The sequence below is a fragment of the Nerophis ophidion genome, linkage group LG05 (assembly GCF_033978795.1).
Source record: "Nerophis ophidion isolate RoL-2023_Sa linkage group LG05, RoL_Noph_v1.0, whole genome shotgun sequence".
In the NCBI taxonomy this organism is placed as follows: Eukaryota; Metazoa; Chordata; class Actinopteri; order Syngnathiformes; family Syngnathidae; genus Nerophis; species Nerophis ophidion.
Window position 1 is genome coordinate 42,454,778 of NC_084615.1, and position 19,509 is coordinate 42,474,286.

At 39.7% G+C, this 19,509-nt stretch overlaps 1 protein-coding gene across 3 annotated transcripts in view; it reads right to left on the minus strand.

Moving 5' to 3' along the window:
• The window catches only part of mfsd2b (MFSD2 lysolipid transporter B, sphingolipid), a 72,842-nt gene that overhangs the window by 21,236 nt on the left and 32,097 nt on the right, over nt 1-19,509 (minus strand). For all 3 annotated transcript variants that reach the window (XM_061900997.1, XM_061900996.1, XM_061900998.1), the window contains 2 exons: nt 9,660-9,783; nt 1,197-1,275 (listed from right to left, as the gene is read on the minus strand). In XM_061900997.1, the coding sequence (XP_061756981.1) occupies nt 1,197-1,275; nt 9,660-9,783 (203 nt within the window). The remainder of the gene's footprint in view (nt 1-1,196; nt 1,276-9,659; nt 9,784-19,509) is intronic.

Sequence of the window (19,509 nt, forward strand, 5' to 3'; positions counted from 1 at the left end):
GTTTGATCATTTTCCTCGATTGATGTACTAATATCGTGGTTTATTTTGTACATACGTACCATCATCCAGAGATACAAAGAATTGCTATTGCAACATTCAGTAGACACATGTAGAAGAGCTGTTTCTTTCATTCAAAAATGTCAGGTTAATTTGTATACTTAGCAAACTCATCCCGCGGGCCGGATAAAACCTGTTTGCGGGCCTGATACGGCCCACGGGCCGCACGTTTGACACCCCTGATGTAGGGTTACCTGGAATTTGAAATAGGCCACCCGGCCTGAATCCACACTTGGTAGTAGTTTAGTCAGTAGTTTAGTCGTGGATGTACACTGTATAGTGATGAATCCAATAAACATTTGATTTGATTTGACATTAAATTTGCAAAATGCGGTTGCGCATTTTGCAAATTGCGCGCCATTGGTATTGTGCTTAAAACAGTGGCAGTGACACCCGGAGAACTTGGGTGCGGTTGTTACAAAGCTACAGTAATCATTCATCACATATGCTAAAAAGTTTGGGCAAAATGCCCCAAACATGTGATTTCTTATAGTAAACTAGGGGCTTTTACAAATATGTTTGTATTTATCACGGTTCTGGGTAACTCATTTCAATAGTGTCTAAGTGGGGCGGTATAGCTCGGTTGGTAGAGTGGCCGTGCCAGCAACTTGAGGGTTCCAGGTTAGATCCCCACTTCCGCCATCCTAGTCACTGCCCTTGTGTCCTTGGGCAAGACACTTTACCCACCTGCTCCCAGTGCCACCCACACTGGTTTAAATGTAACTTAGATATTGGGTTTTCCCGATGTAAAGCGCTTTGAGTCACTAGAGAAAAGCACTATATAAATATAATTCACTTCACTAATCATTTGAAGTCTGTGTGAGTGAGATGACAATAAAACTGCATTTTTACAAATGCTTGCTTTATTTTGAGAAATAGCCATATGTTTTGACCGAAGTGTGTCATTTTGCAAATTCAGGAATTAAGAAAATAAAATGTGGTGTTTGAAAAAGTGTGTATATCTTTAAAAAAAAAAAGGCACACGGTTAGTCAAATTGTGTGTAAGCAAATAGAAAAACACTGTAATGTAGGGTTGGAAAAGATGATATAGATAATATATGGAGATAGCGTGAGAAAAGATGAGTTGGATACATTGAGATGGATGAGATATGTTCAGATAGTGTTAGAAAAGATCTTACGGTATGCGGTGGCTGAGTCTCGTTCTCGCTGGTCTGCACTCAGGAACATGGTGAGTGCAGAGTAAGGCACATGGTAGCACTGTGGCAGCAGACAACACATGGCAGACATTTGTGTCAGGTCAAAGGTCATCACTCACCAGCAGTAACAACCCTGCGTCATTACATATCACAGCAGGAATTCTGTTGATTTTGATAGCCATTTGGTTGAGGTATTTTGTAGGGATGTCCATTAATATCGGACTGCCGATATTATCAGCCGATCAATGCTTTAGAATGTAATATCGGAAATTAACGGTATTGGTTTCAAAATGATCGGTATCTGTTTCAAAAAGTAACATTCATGACTTTTTAAAATACCGCTGTGTACACGGACGTAGGAAGAAGTGCAGAGCGCCAATAAACCTTAAAGGCACTTCCTTTTGAGTGCCGGCTCAGTCACATAATATCTACGGCTTTTCACACACACAAGTGAATGCAATTCATACTTGGTCAACAGCCATACAGGTCACACTGAGGGTGGCCGTATAAACAACTTTAACACTGTTACAAATATGCACCACACTGTGAACCCACACCAAACAAGAATGACAAACACATTTCATGAGAACATCTGCACCATAATACAACATAAGCTCGACATCAATTGCTTTCGGTCCCCTAGAGGGGGGGTTTGCCCACATTTGAGGTCCTCTCCAAGGTTCTCATAGTCATCATTGTCACTGGCGTCCCACTGGGTGTGAATTCTCCTTGCCCACTGGGTGTGAGTTTTCCTTGCCCTTATGTGGGTTCTTCCGAGGATGTCGTAGTCATAGTGGTTTGTACAGTCCTTTGAGACATTTGTGATTTAGGGCTATATAAATAAACATTGATATATTGATTGATAAACACAACAGAACAAATACAAAGAACCCCTTGCAGCACTAACTCTTCCGAGACACTACAATATATACACCCCCCTACCCCCTACCTCAACCTCCTCATGCCCTCTCAGGGAGAGCATGTCCCAATATCCAAGCTGCTGTTTTGAGGGATGTTAAAAAAAGATTATGCACTTTTTGACTTCAATAATAAATATGGCAGTGCCATGTTGGCATTTTTTTCCATAACTTGAGTTGATTTATTTTGGAAAACATTGTTACATTGTTTAATGCATCCAGTGGGGCATCACAACTAAATTTGGGCATAAAATGTTGTTAATTCCACGATTGTATGTATCGGTGTTGGTTGATATCGGTAATTAAGAGTTGGACAATATAGGAATATCGGATACCGGCAAAAAAGCCATTATCGGACATCTCTAGTATTTTGTAGATTGTACTTGGTAATTGGGATTTGTTATACATGTTGCGATCCACTTCATGGATCGTTTGTTGTTTACTTTTCTGTATGTTTGATCACGTTTTGGACTCTGCCGTTTCCCTGAGTTAAACACTTCCTAGTTTATACTCGTCACCATGGCAACGTAATTGTTTCACCTGCACTGGCGCCTGGCGCACACCGATCGTTAATTATTGTGTTGTATTTAAGACCGCCTGCTACCTCAGTTCCTCCTGGACGTTTTGCTTGCTTAAGGCAACTGTTATGTTGTGTATTCTTGTTTCCCTGTTTTTTGTTCCACGCTAAGTTTAGCTTAGCCTCCGCGCGCTCGGCTCGCGCTACTTCGAACTCTGAACTCTGCCTCTTGCTAATAGTAGCATTGAGCTTCCCGTGCTAAGGCACACCTTTGTTTTGCTGTTTTATCAAGTGTTACTTTGGTTATTTATATTAAAATCTGCTCCTACCTTCATTCCTGCCTGCTCCAGTCCTTTGGCATCGAGAGGTGGCACTCCTCGCGCATCCAAGATGCGACCCAATCGTAACAATACATTTTATATCCATCATAACAATATAATATAAATACATCAGTATATAATCATATACTGTATATATAATATGTAAATATTACATCTGATAAATTTTATATTGCTATTTTGGTCCATTTTTTATTAATTTATACCTGCATTATCCTTTCCATCCTTACCCTTTCCATCCTTTGTAACTGAGCTACTATGTGGAACAATTTCCCTTGTGGATAAATAAGGTTGTATGTCCAAGTCGAAGGTCATACTGTACTGTGGACGTGTTTTGTGTGTCCTCCATTGTTACAAAATGTTGTCATCCTTTTGAGGGTTTTGTACGCAAGGCCAGAGTAAGAATCCTGTTGGTTTTGGTATGTCTTTACCTACATCAAAGAAGGGGAACTTTTTGTTTCCATGACATTTCATTTCATGAGTCTGGTACCCCAGCAGGCACAAGACATTAAAACAACCTTGAGAACGTGTTAAATTAAGTCCTGATGTTGAGCAACTCAAACATAGCGTTGAAACAACATGCTTTTTGGCGACTTTTAATTAATGTTGGGTTCTGGTGTTGATTGGACCATTGAATTTTGGTCATTTCCCAAGCAATATTCTACAGCACATGTACAATGTTGAAACAACATGCTTTTTGATAACGTTTATTCAATAACAGGTGTGACGGAGATTTGACCATTGAAATTTGGTCATTTCCCAACCAACAATGTGGATGTTGGACATCAAAGTTGTCTCAATGTACAAATACAACTATTTTGTAAAGTCAGTTTTAAAGAACATTTATATACAAAACCTAAAGCCAGTGAAGTTGGCACGTTGTGTAAATCGTAACTAAAGACAGAATACAATGATTTGCAAATCCTTTTCAACCTGTATTCAATTGAATTGACTGCAAAGACAAGATATTTAATGTTCTTTATTTTTTGCAAATATTGGCTAATTTGGAATTTGATGCCTGCAACATGTTTCAGAAAAGCTGGCACAAGTGGCAAAAACAACTGAATACATTGAGTAACGCTCATGAAACATGTAACACAGTGGTAATTTTATGCTCCTGTGCCAACTTTTTAGCAAAGTGTTGCTGCCATTAAATTCTATTTACAAAAAAAAAATATTCTCAGTTCGAACTTTAAGTATCTTGTCTTTGCAGTCTATCAATTGAATATAAGTTCAAAATAATTTGCAAATTATTGTATTGTTTTTATTTACGAATTACACTGTGCAAAATTCACTGATTTTGGGTTTTGTATAATCAACGTTGTATCAACGTCTTATGCCTGATTTTACCAGAGTCATTTTTTATTTGATTGTCGGTTGTTATACTCTGTCAATCCTAGAAATTTGTCGATTTTTTTTTTCTACTGTAACACGACATCAAAGTACGGATCTAGTTGATTTTGGTGGATTTTACACCGATAATGCCAAAGTAATAATAATGTAGATTTTGGTGGGGGTTTTTTTTACACTAAATCAAAGATAGAAACCTGTACATTATTTTGTACTGTGTCATGACATCAGTGCAATAATCCCGTTGATTTTGGTGAACTTTTCCTCCAATTATTCAAAAGCAATAATCTTGTGGATCGTTATACTAAATCAAAATTAGAAACCTGTAGGATGTGTTTGTAGTGTAAAATCGGTAGGATGTGAGTTCAAACCAAAGACTAAAAAATTGGGACCCTTTACCTCCCTGCTTGGCCATCAGCATCAAGGGTTGGAATTGGGGGTTAAATCACCAAAATTGATTCCCGGATGCGGCCACCGCTGCTACTCAATGCTCCCCTCACCTCCCAAGAAGTGATCAAGGGTGATGGGACAAATGCAGAGAATAATTTCGCCACACCTAGTGTGTGTGTGTGTGTGTGTGTGTGTGTGTGTGTGTGTGTGTGTGTGTGTGTGTGTGTGCGTGTGTGTGTGTGTGTGTGTGTGTGTGTGTGAGTGACTATCATTGGTACTTTAACACTATTTCAAAGCAGAAATCCATTTGATTTTGATATTCATCCCCGCAGGAACCCTGTTGATTTTGGTGGGAACATCAGCGTATGAACGTTAGTTGTACATGATGTCATGACATTCTGCGTGGCAGTTTGCAGTGTACTAGGATGACAGGGGATACAAAACAATAACAGTGCAATACTTTTTCATAACATGGTCACTACTGCCTAGTTTCTCGTTATATTCTTATTTTACTGTTATATTTTTATTCTCATTGTTGCTTTTTATTTGTATTGTTATTGTAATATCTTTCTTTTTTTTTTCCATTGACACCCCCATTATTTACATTTTACTTTTTAAATTCGATCTCAATTCTGTACACTGCTGCTGGAATTTTAATTTTCCTGAGGGAACTCTCCTGAAGGAATCAAAGTACTATCTATCTATCTATTGTTGTCAGCTACTGCGCTGCGGCTACACACCCTCCATGAAGCACAAATACACAACAGTGTGTTCATGGACCTTCTCAACATGAGGAATACTAAATAATTTTACCCGCCACGTTGTTTCCTGAAAGGTGTACTTATCAAGCAGTTAGCGTGACGTGCTATACAGACCACGGCTCGGCAAGATGAATGGAGTGTCGTGACAATAGGCACCCAAAAATAGCTCCACTCTCTCTTTGAGGTGATGTAGGCTCTGATCAGGAGGGTAAATCCCAAAGATGAGCGAGACACTGTAATCATTTCTGTGTGAAGCTTCACCTTCATGTGCTAAAATGGAGAATCCTTCCATCCATTTTCTACCGCTTGTCCCTCTCAGGGTCGCGGGGGGTGCTGTAGCCTATCTCTGCTGCATTCGGGCGGAAGACAGGGAACAGCCTGGACAAGTCGCCACCTCATCGCAGGGCCAACACAGATAGACAGACAACATTCACACTCACATTCACACACTAGGGACCATTTAGTGTTGCCAATCAACCTATCCCCAGGTGCATGTCTTTGGAAGTGGGAGGAAGCCGGAGTACCCGGAGGGAACCCACGCATTCACGGGGTGAACATGTAAACTCCACACAGAAAGATCCCGAGCCCGGGACTGAACTCAGGACCTTCGTAGTGTGAGGCACATGCACTAACCCCTGTTTCACCGTGCTGCCCAAAATGGAGAATCTAATGATGCATTTAATGAACTTTGAGTGTGTTTAAGTTCCAGTCAGTGGGGCTTGGCTTGGCTGAAAATGCGTCAAAACATGCACCCCTACTGTTTCTGCAGCGCTGTTATTTTTCTGACAAATACATCAAATGGTGGCGCTGTTATTAAACTCCAAAATATGACCCCCACACATCTGATTTGGATCAAATTTCCCACGCGGCTGTATGTTCTCAATTGTAACTTTCATCCGTCCATTTTCTACCGCTTATTCCCTTTTGGGGTCGCGGGGGGTGCTGGCGCCTATCTCAGCTACAATCGGGCGGAAGGCGGGGTACACCCTGGACAAGTCGCCACCTCATCGCAGGGCCAACACAGATAGACAGACAACATTCACACTCACATTCACACACTAGGGCCAATTTAGTGTTGCCAATCAACCTATCCCCAGGTGCATGTCTTTGGAGGTGGGAGGAAGCGGGAGTACCCGGAGGGAACCCACGCATTCACGGGGAGAACATGCAAACTCCACACAGAAAGCTCCCGAGCCTGGGATTGAACCCAGGACTGCAGGACCTTCGTATTGTGTGGCAGACGCACTAACCCTTCTGCCACCGTGAAGCCCGTAACTTCCAGGTGTTTAATGAAATTTGGTGCTAACCTTGAGGGGACTGAAAAGCACAATTTGAGCAATAAGGGTGGAAAACATGGCCTTTATGAACTCTGCTACTAATTCTTCATTCAGCATTTTCCTAATGATCATACTTGTTTGAGAATATCTGTATTACATTTATGCTAGCATATCTTCCAAACTGTTTTGACTAGGGGTGTCCCTATACAGCTTTTTTACTTCCAATACAGATGTTGGGGCCTTGTGTTTTGGCTGAAATCAATATTGAGCCCATACAATAACAGCATGGATAATGCATACTATTATTTTGTAGTGTATAATGTAAGAAATGTTTTGATCAAATGGAATTAGCCCTAAATCACAAGTGTCTCAAAGGGCTGCACAAACCACAACGACATCCTCGGTAGAGCCTTTATAAGGGCAAGGAAAAACTCACACCCAGTGGGACGTGGGTGACAGTGACAATGATGACTATGAGAAACCTTGGAGAGGACCGCATATGAAGGTGCCGACCAAGATGCTGGTGCAGTTCTACTGAGCCATCATCGAGTCCATCCCCACCTCCTCCATCACAGTGTGGTTCCCCGTAGGGCTGGGCGATATATCGATATACATGATATATCGCGGGTTTGTCTCTGTGCGAAATAGAAAATGACTATCGTAATATTCGAGTATACGTTCTCACACAGGACTTTTAGCTGCGGGCGTACACTTCAGGCTCTTCTCACTCTTTCCTGTCTCTCGTTCTCGCAGACAAGCAGGCGCACATTCTTACACATGTCACATACACGCCCTCGCAGGGCAGAGAGGTAGCGACATTCAATCAATCAATCAATCAATGTTTATTTTTATAGACCCCAATCACAAATGTCTCAAAGGACTGCACAAATCATTACGACTACAACATCCTCGGAAGAACCCACAAAAGGCCAAGGAAAACTCACACCCAGTGGGCAGGGAGAATTCACATCCAGTGGGACGCCAGTGACAATACTGACTATGAGAAACCTTGGAGAGTACGGGGGGGGGGGGTTTTGGCTAGCGTTAGATGCTAACGTAGCCGTATGAGAGAAAGATGCTGCGGATCTGGTAACAAATGAAGGAAGACTTAATTCCCAATAAAAACAGCAGGGTTTCCATCGTCTGGCGGAGGTTCGGCTTCAAGTGGGAATATGTCGAACAGACAACCGTAATTTGTCAAGTGTGGGTAGGAAAAGCGTTGCTATAAAAATTAGCATTACTGCTAATATTTAGCATCATTTGTAAAGTCACTCGCTAGAGAATGAAGAGAATTTCATAACTTTAGTAACATACTACATAGTGAAGGACAAATACTATTTGATTTCTATTTGATAATGCAGCTCATTTTTATTTGACACTTAAAATGTCTCCAACAATCTTGCAATTTATGTTTTTGGAAATAACTTGAATGTTTGTGCCATTGCTTAATAACTTTAATAAATACACTTTTGGTCAATTGACTTAGTTGTGATTTCCCTCTCTGCATGAAAGTTTAAAAATAGCATATATTAGTGCAGTATGAAGAAGAATGTTTTAATGTAGACACATAGAATCATCATACTGCTGTGATTATATGCATCAAGTGTTCATTCAAGGCTAGGCAAAATATCGTAATATTGTGGAGGGGGTCCGGTCCGATGACCATGGATGAAGTACTGGCTGTCCAGAGTCGGGACCCAGGATGGACCGCTCGCCTGTGTATCGGTTGGGGACATCTCTACGATGCTGATCCGACTCCGTTTGGGATGGTTTCCTGTGGACGGGACTCTCGCTGCTGTGTTGGAGCCACTATGGATTGAACTTTCACAGTATCATATTAGACCAACTCGACATCCATTGCTTTCGGTCCCCTAAAGGGGGGGTGGGGGGGGGGGGGGGGTTGCCCACATTTGAGGTCCTCTCCAAGGTTCTCATAGTCATCATTGTCACTGGCGTCCCACTGGGTGTGAATTCTCCTTGCCCACTGGGTGTGAGTTTTCCTTGCCCTTATGTGGGTTCTTCCGAGGATGTCGTAGTGGTTTGTACAGTCCTTTGAGACATTTGTGATTTAGGGCTATATAAATAAACATTGATTTATTGATTGATATTTATTGTATATCGCGATATGGCCTAAAAATATCGTAATATTAAAAAAAGGCAATATCGCCCAGCCCTAGTTCCCCGTCGCCACAGTCCAGGACAAGCATCAACTGCAGCGCATCGTACGTGCTGCTGAGAAGGTTATTGGCTCCAAACTCCCAACGCTCCAGGACCTGTTCTCCTCCAGTACCAGGACGCGTGTGGGTCGGATCACAGTTGACTCTTTCCAGCCTGGACACAAACTATTCTCCCCTCACCCCTTAGGCAGGAGACTACGGTGCATCCAGACCCATACCTCCCGCCACCTAAACAGTTTTATCCGCTCGGCCATCCGACACACAAAACAATAGCAAGATATGATAGCTCAGTTACAGCTCATTTTATTCTATTCTGTGTTATGTGTTTTATGTTGCACAATTCCTAGTTTGTGAACCCATTCTCAAACAATGGCAATAAAAAACCCTCTGATTCTGACTTATTACGTATGTATAGCTTGTTGCTATTGTGTGCATAGCAGTTGTGTAGCTGCTATAGCCTAGCATGTATACCTTTTTTGTAAATGACTTGACTAAAATACAAGAAAAACCCAAACTCGTGTGCTTATTGGAAGACATTTAGATAGCGTAGTGTAAATGAGCCCTATATCGGAGAGTTTATATGCAAGCAGCTATCATCCGATGCTTGCGTTTTTTCTGATATCGGACCGATATCTAGCGTCAATATTGGAATGAGACACGGCTAACTTTAACCTCATCCCAAAAGGGGCACCACAACAGTAGTGTAGCTTGTACTCACAGTGATGAGTGTCTGATAGAGGCAGTAGAATCCGAGGTACCACACGAACCTCCCGGTGGTGAAGGGAGGAACGTACCAGAGGTAGAAGTAGGAGACCACCAGGAACGGCGTGCAGCCCAGCATCCTGCAGAACGACACCATTTTAAGGAACGTCTGATTGCCACCAATCAAATCACATGGTATTAATCTGACTGTTATGTAACGCCATGCTGACCTCAAATAAATGAGGCCGCGTTTGTTGACATCGCAGCGGCGCTAAGCTGTCTGCTCAAACCTCTTTGAATAATGCAAACATCAGAATCAGATTTATTGGCCAAGTATGTTAGCTCACAAGGAATTTGACTTCATTTTGGACTATTCTCTCTTTGGTCAATGTAAGAAATAAAGAAAAACCCAATAACTACAAGAGAGCACAGGACCGTGGCCGCCATCTTGATAGCAGAATCAAGAGGGAAACATTAAAGAACACGAAGGACATAAAAGAGAACTGATGCAACCAGCTGCCACTTCAGAGGCGCTATTTGTACATATAGCTACAACGGTAAAAAAAACTAACAGTTCATCACCAATTGCTCACTAATGAGGAAAAACTGCCCGCCTCAGGCTTTGCTACGCATCCTAAAAGGATGACTGAAGCTTTGCCACTTATCTGTCAATCAGCTCCAATTGTAACTTGTAGCATTAAAGGGATAACCTGACATGATGTTGCTGTTAAAATGTGAGAGTATTTTTAGCATGTATCTCACATAGTTATGCTAGTGTCGCCAACGTTTGTCTCCCACTCCTAAATGTTACGTTGTTGTATGTGATCACTGATACATGACATATGATACATTGGACAAGAGCAGAGTTACTGTGTGCTTGTAAAAATTGCATCACATCCTTTAGCATCAGTGGTGGCCTCAAACCCTTTTCTGCATGATCATATAGTGATAAAAGTACATTTTATTTTCAATGAAGATTTTCTAAATATATAAAAGTCTTCATCATAGGTTAACGGTGCACATACAGTTGATAGACGGTTGCAATAGCCAATCAGATCACGAGTTGTTGACGGTAGGCCTCCGAGGTGCCACTCATTGAACTGTTGAAGGTGAAGTGAATGCCCCATGTGATTGGATACTCACTGGTGACTCACCAGTGAGTATCCAATCACAAGTTGTGAGATGCGAGAGCAGGACGTGCTCTGCAAATCAACAGCGGCGCACCAAAGCCACACTCGGCCAGCAGAGAAATCTCATCTTTTTTAACCCACGTTGGCATAAGAAGAGCATATGTTGATTAGGTTGCAGATATATGATCGCAAGGCCATTTTCAAGAAGGAAATTTCGAGAGGAACTAGATCTCGTGAGACAAAATTGGCAAACCTGTCCGAGCCGGTGAAATGGTTTGTCCGCTCTTCCAATATTAACATCAATTGATTAACGTGGACCCTGACTTTAACAAATTGAAAAACTTAATTCGGGTATTACCATTTAGTGGTCAAGTGTACAGAATATGTACTGAACTGTGCAATCTACTAATAAAAGTTTCGATCAATCAGAGGGACCACTTTGTGTTGCAAATTGTAAATTTGTATATTTAATTTCCTTATTTTTTTCACGTTCAAATATGTATTTACAATTATTTAAATTTAGAGATGTTTTAATTTGCTGATGCGGATTTTTTTTATTTTTAATTAGCCCGTTTTGTACACTGAGTTGATTCAATGCACAGTAGTGCGCAAGTGTGTTTCTGTATAACTGCATGGCAGGGGTTCCCATTACGTCGATCGCAAGCTACTGGTAACAGTCATTGTCAGTCTATTGCCAGCCAGGCATTAATAAAAATTAACGATCATCAGTCTTCACTATGGCATCACTTGATGGACATTCACAGCACCCGAGGGTTTTGAGAGATGACACTGGTTGCAGCGAGATCATTAATAATAATTTAAAAAAAATGACTGACATGAAGGTGATAAACACTTTTTATTTCAACAGACTCTCGAACCATACCTGCTGTCAAAAAACTAAAGTCCGACTGCACAGTTCCTGTCTTTACAATTTAAGCGCTGCTTCACCCTGCCTGCCCTAACAAAATGAGTCTCATGCGGTATTGGAGAGAAATAAGGATTTTTTTCCTCCTCTATTCGAAAATGCGGACGTCTACTGTCTGATTCTAATCAATGCAAGTCATCTGAATCAGGTAATACACAAACTTATTTTCCTGTCTTCATGAAAGCAAGGAATTTATATGTGTTTAACATGCTTGTACTATCATAAAACACCTAACTTGGTAACAAAAATATCCCTTTCATAAATAAATCAATTTAAATTATACACCTGAATGAGGTCCCCTCGACTTTGCCACTGAAAAGTAGCTCGCTTTGTGTGTCAAATCATCCCAAAAGTCATGACGTAATATGACCTTCCCTAGTGTGTCTCTGATTGGCTCGCTAGTGTCTGACCATGTCTGTGACCCAGACCGCTCTGGCTGAAGTGCCCTCTGCTGGTTGTTCAGGGGAGTGTGTAGGTCATCTGGTTTGTGGTAGGAACGTCTCATCGACACAAGAGCAAAAAAGCGATCCACATATCCAAATTCAATGCAAATACAAAATCAAGAATATGTCCAATTTTTATATTTATACATTTTATTTGTAAATATTTTAAAATCTCAAAAATATTTTTACAAATACGTGTTTATCCATACAAAATATTTATTTGTATATCACATTTGTATTTGTATATTTATTAATATATGCATGTGCATGTGTATCTCGCGACTGTGTTGGATCCATTATGGATTGAACTTTCACAGTATTATGTTAGACCCGCTCGACATCCATTGCTTTCCTCCTCTCCAAAGTTCTCATAGTCATCATTGTCACCGACGTCCCACTGGGTGTGACAATGGGGGGGGGTTAAGAAAGAAAAAAAAAATAGAAGATTAAAATAAAATTAAAAAATCGGTCTTAGCCTAGGCCCTGGAGTGGGGGTGCAGACTGAGGCCAAGGGAAAAAAAAATAAAAAAATAAAATAAAATAAACAACAACTCATAGCCATAGTACACATCCCTCTTCCATGTGTGTAAGAGGGAAACATCAAACATCAAAGAACACAGAGGACATTAAAGACATTAAAGCAGCAGATACAACCAGACACTTCTACATACATTTAGGGCTATATAAGTAAACATTGATTGAATGATTGATATTAATATCATATTGATATATATAAGTTGATGGGAGACAATTCTACTTCCACATGCCACTGATTAGCATCAAAGGTACTTTTAAACCGTTTAAATTCCAGCATCAAGGCTAACACACTTTCAATAAATAAAACTGAGATTTTTAACTTGAATGCCGTTTTGGTTTCCAGGTTTTGTGATAGAATTTAGGGGACTTGTCCAAAAATAGAGAGGGGCCACAACCTTTCACCTGCACCACAACAGCAATACAAAAAAAAAAAAAAGCCATGGAGTGATGAACAAGTATATTCTGGCACTCTGCTCTTGATTGTTAGCGCTGACAAAAGGTAGCCAACAACGCTGGTGTTGCACTATTGGTGGGGCAGCCCTGCCGCTTGTCAACGGGAGTGTTCGAATGATCCTGCGAGATGCAGCACGGGGAGAAAAAGCGAGAGAGTGGGGTGAGGGCGAGTGAGAGGGCGTACCAAGGCACAAAAACAATGCTGATGACTTCCTGCTCTCTATCAAGCTGCAGGGTTTAGATAAGAGAGCAGCAATTACACTTTTTACGCTGTCCATGAACGGAGTTGATGAGGTGGGAAAGGGACAGAAGGGATTTAAAAGTGCTGCAGTCGAGTCACTTTATCTTCATTCCTTAAAAAGCGCAAGTTTCCAAACTTTTTACCAAATAAATGTGGCGCTACTTGTTCGCCCTTGCTCATTAACACACTATGATGGGACTGACTAGCCAAATAGTAGATATCATTGTAACTCTGCTTCTTAAAGCCTCATGAGCACCTGCGGCCTCACCTACAAGAGTTGCTTAGCTTTCCTACTAAAAATACATGTGCGTTCAAATCCGAATAGCGTCCAAAATATTAAATTCAGATGTATTTAAGAGTGCGCACGCACTAATCTAAGCACATTTCTTTGTCCGCTGCATTGTTGCACCTCGTTTAAAAAGATACGTAGAACTTAAAAGTAAATGACTCTAATTACCTCCAATATAAATAATTTGTGCAATTTACAATAAAATGTGTTTATACTGTTGCCTGCTAACAGCCAGATTAAGAGTTTCAAATGGAAATTATCTCATATTTGCGTCACAAACCTTTTAAATTTAAACAAAAATAATATAAAAGACTTGGATTCTTGTTTGATTTCTCAATTTATTATTACAACAAAGGAGAGCTACTTGCGGTAGTCACAGAAAGAGTTAGCAAAATGATCGTCTGGATGAATTCATAGACGTCCTAACAAATATGAATGTGAAGCATTAAATGCATTGGGGAAAAAGTAAATTTTGTGTCCTTGCCTTGATCTTTTTTACATTGTTGTAATGTGTGTGTGTGTGTGTGTGTGTGTGTGTGTGTGTGTGTGTGTGTGTGTGTGTGTGTGTGTGTGTGTGTGTGTGTGTGTGTCTGTCTATCTATCTATCTATCTATCTATCTATCTATCTATCTATCTATATATATATCTATCTATAACTAAGTGAGAGCCATGATTTGCGAACTACAATAAACTTCCACAAGCAAGGAAACAGCAGACCACTCGATGTATTAATTGGAAAACACACTGGTAATTACGGCACCGCTATAAATAGTGCGTCTGCGTTAGCGCTTATAATAACTATATCATTAATACTTGGTTAATATTCACATCACAAAATGGTAATGGAGTATTGTTGTCGCTTTTTGGATGTTTTCTTATTTGGTTTTATTGGCTCCCCTGTAAGCAGACTTTTATTTACAATTTAGAATGCATTTAAAAAAAAACATCTGTCTTGTCTTTCATAATGATTGTGAACGATAGACAAAATAAAATTAAATAGTGCAGTCCCCTTTAAAAGTGACTGGCAACATTTTATATTTTTGAAGGAAAAGTCAAACAAAAATTTGCCTTTCCCCGTCTAGAAGCTCTCACAGGCTTGCTTGTCTTGCTTGTGACAGAAAAAAAATCACACACAGAAGTGACAGAGGAAAGTTTATTTCTATTTCGACAAGTATTTGTTTTGCTTTTAATGTTTTTGCTCACGTTGTGTTCCTCCCACAGCGCCCACCAAAATTCCATGCACGGCCCATTACGCAAATTAGACTATGACATCGTGCAATTCTGAAAACAGACGCTGTTTTATTGTCTTTTTTTTGTGCTTATTCGGACACAAGTCAATAATGTTCAGATTTGACTGTTTTGTTTATTGCTAAAAGCAGCACTCAACTTATTTTTACACCTATGCAACGGCTGATAGTGTAAAAAAATATATTTGTGTTACATAGTAGATGATAGCGATCTAACTGAATGTATTTTATAAAGAGTGGCTAACTTCTTTTTACACATTTACGACAATTACAAATATTTCTTAAAAATGAGACGTACCAAATATTTGCCTTTGGCGCTCATTGTCAAAATAAAGATTTTAGTATTTCATTGTTTACGTTTTTTAATGGTGGTTAACTCATTTTTACACTTGCATGACGGCTAAGAAAAAACAAATATATATATATATATATTAGGGGTGGGCAAATTAATGCGTTAATTACGAGTTAACTCATCAATCTATTAACGCCGACAATTATTTTATCGCACATTTGCGTATGTTGTTTACATGCTTTTAATTTGCCAACGCCTTTTCTTAACAAAATTACGTCGCCCGGATGGGCTTCGGTGTCGAGGGGCTCTTGGTAAAGATGGAACATTTGGCAAAAATACCGGACAATTCTGCAAATTTCATGGCTGGCTTACAGCGTGGTCACTCCGGGATCACTTACGACCGCCAGACAATTCTGGATGTGGATAGATCGGGCCGTTTTGGACTGAATGACGCGTGCTTGCAAGACCGGCTAGCTAGCATGGGAATACTTTGTCTGCTACATCCAGCGGCCTGTGAAGCAGCGGAGTATATGTGTTGTCTGTCTATTTATGAATAATGCAGACGAGGAGTGTTGGCTGAGTTCTTAACATTTGCTTTCAGAGCGTGCAAATCACAACATACAAGATAACGTCATGGCGACACAACCTATACCGGGCATGCTCGTCACTCCTGTTGCATGCTGGGTAGGGTAGTTCTTTTTTTCCCAGGCTCATAACATCACAATATAGTACCATGTATATGATGCGTTCAGTTTATCAAAGCACCAAGCAAAATTCCCATCATATCAATTCCTAGATATGGTCATAATTATTTTAAGTGCACTACACAGAATAAACACAACATTATTAATATTGCTACTACGGATAATTTGATAAAAAAATTCCCTAAAACAGCCCACTACCTATAATATAGGTTTTTTAAACATAAGATCCCTGATAAAAAAAATGTTTCTGCTGTTACCTCAGAAATTGCCTGTTCAGATGTTATGATTGTGGCTCAGAGATTTGTATGTAGATTATATTTATTTTCCATAACAAACACGATAACTTAAATACCCTGGCAGTGGTAATAAGCTTAAATGTTTGTATTTACATTTTTTGAGTTGATTTTCATAAAATATGCTTTTTAACTGCTACTGTTTAAAGAGGACTGATTTAAATTGTGTTTGCACAACAAATATTTTGGCGCTTTTGTTCATGTGGGAGAATATTCCAATAAAGGTGCACTACACACTACTTTTGAATTCATTATTGGGCTTTGCGTATACAATGCAGTTAATCGCGATTAATCGGAGAAATAGTGCGATTAACTTCGATTAAAATGTTTAATCGTTGCCCAGCCCTAATATATATATATATATATATGTATATTTATATGTGTGTATGTATATATATGTATAGCAGTGAAGCGGGGCCTCACCTGCCATCATGGAAAGAAAAAAAAGAAGAAAAAAAAATTATATTGTTATATGTATCCAGTGATTATAATATAGTTATTTTCGATTTAACTTCACCAGTTTTATTTTTCATTCAAAATCGCTTAATTTTCTCATTTGCCGTTCAAATACTGAGAATTACTTGCGGTGAGTCACAGCCAATTGAGCCTCACCGTGGATTGCGCAATGACTCGGCTAATTGTTGGCTGCTGTGCAGTGAGACCGTATTGCTATATGAATTATATTATACATTTCCATAGTTTAGTTAGCTGAGGTATATAATGTACAGTGTATTTTGTCAACAACTGTATGTGTGTAACGTATTTCTTGTGCGGGGCAATCATAAAACGGCTGCGAAGACGCACAATGTGAGGCACCTGTTCTCCGCCCTCCTGGTGGTAGAGGGCGCTAGTGATTCCAGAGATCATTCTTGCACTACTCTGCTAGGCCTGGGAACATCTGAAGCCGGTATGTTTTAAAGTTGTCGTTTGCCTGCATATCGTAAAAACAACCGTCCAACATTTTACAACTAATTGTAATCTTATAGGTGCCGACCATCAGGGCCGAGTTGCGAGGAAAGAGAGTGTCAATGTTGAGATTTTTCGCTGACTTGGTAGGTCTATCTGTTTGCTAATAGTAGCTACTAGCCGTACCCATGTATTTTCTATTGGCGGTTAGCATCGGGTTTTAATCCCGTTTCCTCCAATGTTTCTGAGCCGATTGAATTTATATTTATGTCAAGTGTTTATTTTGGGTACTTAAATATGGTGACTGATTATTGTGGCGTTTGAAGGCCATCTGCATTTTTTATGCTAAAGTAAAGACAATGAATTAACACGGCCGCTGGAGCGCGGTTACACCTGTCATAGTGACAACACTGTGTTACACCTGTCATAGTGACAACACTGTGTTACACCTGTCATAGTGACAACACTGTGTACTGTCGTGTTTGTTATTTTGTACATACATGTGATTATTTAATATTGTTAATGTTATCAGTATTAGTTAATATTGATAATAATAAGTGTAATTTATTTATACTATACTATACTATACTAGCTAAAGTACCTGCTACATTAAGTTAAAGTACCAATGATTGTCACACACACACTAGGTGTGGTGAAATGTGTCCTCTGCATTTGACCCATCCCCTTGTTCACCCCCTGGGAGGTGAGCGGAGCAGTGAGCAGCAGTGGCCGGGAATCATTTTGGGGGATTTAACCCCCAATTCCAACCCTTGATGCTGAGTGCAAAACAGGGAAGAATTCTGGTATGAGCTTTTAAACATAACCCGTTAACTGCTGCCAATCAAATGGTGAATAGGATACTGTATAGGGTTCATATGTTTGTAAATCTGACTTTGATGAAGTCAGTGCCTCACCAGCCATGAACCTCACCACACGTCACTGGTATATAGGTATGTGTGTATGTATGTATGTGTGTGTATATATTAATATATGTATGTGCATATATATATGTATGTGTATATATATGTATGTGCATATATATATGTATGTGTATATGTATGTATGTGTGTGTGTGTGTGTGTGTGTGTGTGTGTGTGTGTGTGTGTGTGTGTGTGTGTGTGTGTGTGTGTGTGTGTGTGTGTGTGTGTATGTATGTATATATATATATATGTATATATATATGTTTATACATATGTCTGTGTATATATTTGTGTATGTATGTATAGATTTGTATACATATATTTGTATATATGTGTATATATATATGCATAATTGTATGTATATTTATGTATATATGTGTATGTATATGCATATATGTGTATGTATATGCATATATATATTTATATGTATGTATATATATATGCATAATTGTATGTATATTTATGTATATATGTGTATGTATATGCATATATGTGTATGTATATGCATATATATATTTATATGTATGTATATATATATATATATATATATATATATATATATATATATATATATATATATATATATATGTATATATATATATATATATGTGTATATGTATATATATATATATATTATATATAAGGTTTTTATGGTGACTGAGCACTACCGAACAGATCTTCAACGTCAGACTACTGATTGAAAAGCACCTCCAGCACCAGGACAACTTATACCACAACTTCATTGACTTTAAAAAAAAGCCTTTGACCGTGTCTGGCATGAAGGACTATGGCAGGTTCTCAGAAACTACAACTTTGACAATAATCTCATACAGGCCATCCAAGCACTTTACACAGACTCAAGCAGTGCAGTTCTCATTAACTCATTAGCATAGGAGAACCTTTTAAAACATCTATTGGTGTCCGCCAAGGCTGTCTCCTCTCCCCTGTCCTATTTAATGTTTTCCTGGAGAACATCATGGAAAAAGCACTCCAAGAATTCCACACCTCCGTTACCATCGGAGGAAGACCCATCTCCAACCTTCGCTTGGCGGATGACATCGACCTTGTGGGAAAAAGTGAGGCTGAACTCCAGGAACTGACCACCTGACTGGAGGAGGCGGCGAGAGCTTATGGAATGGAGATAAGTGCAGAGAAGAGCAAGATCCCGGTCAACAGTCAATCACTTACCACCACCGAATATCACATTGAATGGACAAACCCTGGGGGAAGTAAAGGACTTTAAGTACCTCGGGTCCTTTTGTGAGTGAAGATGGCAGCTCCACAAAAGAGATCAGAGCAAGAATCGGCATAGCAACATCAGACATGACAAGACTGACCAGTATATGGAAAAGCAATACCATCAGCTTGCAGGTGAAGGTCAGACTCTACAAGTCACTTGTTCTTTCCACCCTGCGGTTGTGAGAGCTGGACGCTCACAGCGGACACTGAGTGCAGGATACAGAAGATACAAAAGCAAGTGTTACAG